The 6,000-nt window shown below is 35.9% G+C and overlaps 1 protein-coding gene across 1 annotated transcript in view; it reads right to left on the reverse strand.

The window, feature by feature from the left end:
* Positions 1-6,000, reverse strand: part of CCDC7 (coiled-coil domain containing 7) — a 370,614-nt gene that overhangs the window by 149,069 nt on the left and 215,545 nt on the right. Inside the window, exon 13 of the mRNA XM_007942477.1 lies at positions 3,828-3,879. Coding sequence (XP_007940668.1) covers positions 3,828-3,879 — 52 coding nt within the window. The remainder of the gene's footprint in view (positions 1-3,827; positions 3,880-6,000) is intronic.

Genomic DNA, 6,000 nt, shown 5'->3' on the forward strand with positions numbered 1-6,000 from the left:
AGCTGCACTGAAGCCAGTGCAATCAAAGGCTCTAGGAGATGGCAGAACATGAACTGAAATGTTTCAACCAATGGATGCAATGCTGGAAGCACTTACTTGTATACGTCAACAAATTTGGAAAACAGCTACCTGGCCAATTGTCTGGAAGACATCTACATTTGTGCCCATTTCAAAGAAAAGTGATCCAACAAAATATGAAAATTGTAGAACAGTATCCTTAATATCATATGCAAGTAAAATTTTGCTGAAGATAATTAAAATTAAAAAAAAAAAAAAAAAAAAGCTGCAGTATATTAACAGAGAACTACCAGAAATCCAAGCTGGATTCAGAAGAGGACACAGAATGAGGGATATCATTGCTAATGTCAGATGGTTATTGGCTGAATACAAAGAATACCAGAATGATGTTTACATGTGCTTTATTGCCTCTGCAAAGACATCAACTGTGTGTATCATAACAAATTATGGATAGCTTGTGAAGAATTCAAATTCCAGAACATTTAATTGTGCTTGTGCAGAACTTGTACACAGAACAAGTGACAGTCATTCCAAAAGAACTAGGAGATACAGCATAGTTTATAATAAGGAAAGGTGTGCATCCAGGCTAAACACTTTCACCATACTTTTTCAATCTATATGCTGAGGAAATATCTGAGAAGCTGGACTATATGAAGAAGAATGAAGCATCAGGATTGGAGGAAGACTCATGAACAACCTACATCACACAGATGACACAACCTTCCTTGCTAAAAGTAAAGAGGACTTGAGACACTTACTGATGAAGATCAAAGACTACAGCCTTCAGTACAAATTACACCTCAACATAAAGAAAACAAAAATCCTCACCAGTGGGCCAATAAGCAACATCATGAATAACGGAGAAAAGATGAAAGTTGTCAAGGACTTCGTTTTACTTGGATCCATAATCAGTTCCCATGGTAGCAACAGTCAATAAATCAAATGATGTACTACATTGAGCAAATCTGCTACAAAAGTTATCTTTAAATTAAAAAAATAATTATACACACACAAACACATATATATATGGGAGCTCTGGTAGCATAGTGCCTAAGGTACTTGACTGCTAACCAGAAGGCTGACGGTTCAAACCCACCAGCCACTCCTCAGAAGGAAGTTTGGGCAATCTACTTCCATAGTGATACTGCCTCGGAAGGACATCATGCTTAGTAAAACAGAGGGTCAGTGAAAAAGATGAAGATCCTCAATGAGATGGATTGACACAGTGGCTGCACAATGGGCTCAAACATAGCAATAACTGTTAGGATGACTCAGGACCAGGAAGTATTTCATTCTGTTGTGCATGGGGTCACTATGAGTTGGAACTGACTTAAGGGTGCCTAACAATAGCAATATAATTCCCCTTCTATATGTGCATTTACTATGTTGGAACTAGTCTGTGAGAGTATGTCTGCAGTACATACTAACATAATTCAGCTTCAAATTTCATTAAAGGCCTAACTTTAGAGAAAAAGAATCCATATTTCTTTATCAATTCTCTCCCTCATCCATGACATTATGTTATATGCAAAAACTTTATTCAAAGTACATATGGAATATAAGTATATTTATTGTTTATATTTGAATTAGGGATTTCTTCACATCTGAGAATCAGGAAAGGAGATTATTATACACTGGCACTATGCATACAGAAACTAAGTGAAGGCTCTGTAAGTTTGGAAAGGTGATGACCTTTGAAAAGATGTAGCAAATGGAGATATCACATTTGAATTTATACTCTAAGTCATCTTTCCCCCTACCTACAAAAAGAAAGGATCTTTGGGTTATCCAGTCCAATCAGAGTCCACCTAATAACCATAAACCTAATCAAGTTACTTAACAACATCTCTGAGTTTCCTAGTCTAAAAATTGAATAACATAAATTGTATCTGTTGTTGTTGTTGTTATGTGCCATCGAGTTAGCCCCAACTCATAGCCACCCCTCCTTGGGTTTCTGAGGCGGTATTACTATGGAAGTAGATTGCCCAACCTTCCTTCCAAGGAGTGACTGGTGGGTTTGAACTGTCAGCCTTCTGGTTAGCAGTCAAGTGTCTCTAGGATAACAAAAATATGGTATATAGGATATTGCTTAGACATATAACTGATTCTATTAATCATGCCTGCATGAAGAAGCAAAATTGAATCAACTTCATTATTATTGCAAACACTGAGCAGGACTCAAAAATAGCTATGTTTGAAGTACAGATTTTACTATTAATTTATTCTCTAACCTTAAGCAAATCTATTGATCTCTGCAAAATGGACTAGATCTGCAGTGGTTCATAACAGAATGTTGGTGGGAGTAAGGAAGAATTAATTTTAAATTTTCATCAAATCCATAGATACTCTCTGAAGAAAAATTCTATCAACACAGAAAACTTTGACTTTAAAGTCAGTAAAAAAATAACTTTAAATGATATTAGAGACTTCAAATTTAAATAGTATAATGGGATCATAATAAATTTTGTAAATACATAAATTGCTCTTCTGTCTAAGATAACTAGCCAGTACATGTGGTAGCCAGAATTCTAAGATAGCCCCCATGATCTCCAGTTCCTATGTAATCTACTCCCTTTGAGTGTGGGTGAGATCTATGACATGTTTATAGTAATAGAATATGGCAACATGATGTGATGTCACTTCTTTTTATTATATTACATTCCATGGCAAACATGATAGAATGTTACCCTCATGGTCATGTTACATTATATGACTCTGTCTTACCAGACAAGAGACTTTCTCTTGTCTGGTCTTAAAGAAAATGCAAGCTGCTAGGATATGAAATGCCTTGGAGAAGACCACGTATCTGGGAAATACAGATGGTCTCTAGAAGCTGAGGACCTCAATCCTCAACCACAAGGAAAGTAATTCTACCACAACCAAAAGGACCAAAAGTTACAAAAACACAGCCTAGCCTTATTGCAGACTGAGCACCCTGAGCACAGAACCCAGCTAATCCACTCCTGAACTCTTAACCCACTGAAAGGGTAAGATAATAAATGTATGCTGTTTAAAACTGCTAAATGTGTGTGGTAATCTGTTACACTGCAAGAGAAAACTAATATCATCAAGTAGTATATTTTATATTCAATATCTCAAATAGCACCCTCATTTCCTCCAAATTAAACCCATGGCCATTTAGTCAATTTGTATTTATAGTGACCCTATAGGCTAATCCTTGAATGATCCTGATGCACACTTGTAGGGTGCTTAACTCCAGCCACCCACTGAAATAGGTGGTGAATGTTATGAGAATTATTAAGAAGTTAATCTGTAGCAAAAAAAAAAATAATAATAATAATACAAAACCAAAATAAAATAACTTGGATTACCTGTATTCCTTTCATTGAAAACATATTAGAAAGAGTGGGCTATATAATTTTACAATTTAGGAAGACTTTTCCACTTTTGCGTCTTACTTCTCTTGTACTTTTTTGAAGTAGAAAAGGTAGCCATTTTAAAGATGGATATGAAGTTCAAATAAATCAAAAAGACTTGTCCAAAACAACATAAAAAGTAAGTGCCTGTTCTGACTCCCAATATGATTTTCTTTCCTCCATAATATTCCCTCTAAATGAATAAACCAGGGTAATTTTCATAACCTTGATAGTAAACATGTCTGGATTTACCATTTCATTTTCTAAAACTAGCTGGGAAAAGTGGACCAACAAGAAAGAAAGATCTTAGGGAGAATTTTAGTACCCAGACTGAAAGAGAATATATATACTCACATACATGATAATATTGTCAACACATAAAATGATCATAGCACTTATTGATCAAAAAAAGATGTACATATAGAGGATTACCTGGACTTCAAGAAAATCTTCTAGTTTTGGCTGTTTGGCTATAGATTTCTTCCTATAATTAAAAATGTTTTAAAGTACATCAGGATATTTTACAATGCATTAATGCTTTGCTTTCTTGGGGAAGACTTTAAAAATTTTATAAGAATGAGACTTTTCAAAAGAAATTCATATAAATATTTTTCAAAAGTCATAGAATCAATACAGGCAAAATGCTTGTTAAACATCTGAATAACATTTCTCAAACCACCTTCTAGAATAGCCTTCTTGTTTAATATAATTAAAAATGTGAAAAGATCGAGATGGGTAAGGACTTTCAAAGATCATCTTTTCTTCACTAAGTGAGAGGTATAAGCAAGTTCAGTGCTTGTGAACTATATAAAGATTATAGTGATAGTTTCTTTTTAAAACTATATTTTCATACTAGGCTTTGTCTAAGTTAATTCAAAATGCAAAACTTATTTAATACAACTATTTTATAATAATCCCCATACATTAAACTAGATAACTTTATAATAAAATAAGTACAATGAAATAATACTGTAAAAAAAAGGCCTAGATTGAGACATTAAAAAAAGTGATACAGGGGACAGTTCTATTTCATCATACAAGATTGCTATGAATTAGAATTGACAGTGCCTAACAACTGTCATGGAGAAGAAAAGGCAACTTACTCTGATAATGGTCTCCAGGGACTACTTTCACACCAATTTTAAAAAACAACAACAACAAGAAAAAAAAAAAAAAAAACACTGCAGTCAAGAGGACTTCCAGTAAGATGGCAGAATAGGCAGACAAGTTACACAGACCTTCTTCAACAAAGAAAAGAGAAACCAATTGACAGAGATACAGAAGATAATCCTGGAGCCCTGAGCTTTGAAAGGAAGTATACAGAAGTGGATTAGGCAACAACTAGTGGAAAAACCTGAATGAAAACAGTGAATATGGAGATGGCCGGAGCTGTGGACTGTCAGCTACTCTAACAGGACCAACAGCCTGAATATTTCCAAGTGGTGTTGGGACATGAAAATTGACCTTAAGATCATCCCTACTCGCTAAGGGCTGCAGGGACAACTGTGTTGGTGGCTTATGACTAGGAAGGGAAACAGCACGGAGGGAGAAAACCTGAGCTGTAGACTTTCAGCTGTCCAGAGGGCACAGTCATTCTGAATGTTTACAAGCAATGGCCATATTGGATTTTAAAGTGACAGCATTCTCATTGGATTCCAGAGACCTAAGAATAGGCTGTTTCCCAAGGACAGCAGGGCATACCAGAGGCTGGCAACAGGAAAGGAGAGAGGTGGTGAAGTGCTGTCAACTAGTGAATAGAGGAATACAGTACCTTGTTTATGTAGACAACATCGCAAGAAAACAAAATCATGGAGAAGTCACTCCAACATGCAATCACCAATTAAATATAAACACAAAAACATCACAATGCCTTGGAGACAACAGAGCATCACAGTCCACACACAAGAAAGCAAGATAAAGCAGGAGAAACAAGGGATCAGGATACAGACCCAAAACACATCCCCGAGGAAGAAGCACCATTGGAACTCCCTGATAATGAATTCAAAAGAATTATATATAGGTACTTTCAATGGATTGAGAGATAGAACAAGCAAAACACTGGCAAAACTGAAGAGAACACATATTAAACCCTAGAACAATTTTGGAACAAAATACAAGAATGACAAAATAAATGAAAAATTAGAAATGATACACAATCTACAGATGGAAATCCAGAAGATTAATAGTAAATTTTCAGAAATAGGTAACACATGGAACGGGCAAAGGAGTAGAATTGAATCAATGGAACACAGAATTAGTGAGATCAAAGACAAGTACCTCAATACATCTTTGGAAAGGTTTCAATTAGAAAAAAAGATCAAAACAAAATGAAGAAAGCCTAAAGTTCATGTGGGATATCATCAAAAGGAATAACCTACATGGTTGGGCAATCTACTTCCATAGTGATGTTGTTGTTGTTGTTAAGTGCCATCAAGTCTTTTCCGACTCTTAGCGACCCCATGCACACCAGAACAAAACACTGCCCGATCCCGCGCCAGCCCCACAATCCCTGCTATACTTGAGCCCATCATCGCAGCCACCATGTCAATCCATCTCGTTGAAGGCCTCCCCCTCTTTCGAGGACCCTCCACCCTACCAAGCATGA

This window comes from Orycteropus afer, unplaced genomic scaffold (assembly GCF_000298275.1).
Source record: "Orycteropus afer afer isolate SDZICR_OR568_19922 unplaced genomic scaffold, OryAfe1.0 scaffold00090, whole genome shotgun sequence".
Taxonomy (NCBI): Eukaryota; Metazoa; Chordata; class Mammalia; order Tubulidentata; family Orycteropodidae; genus Orycteropus; species Orycteropus afer.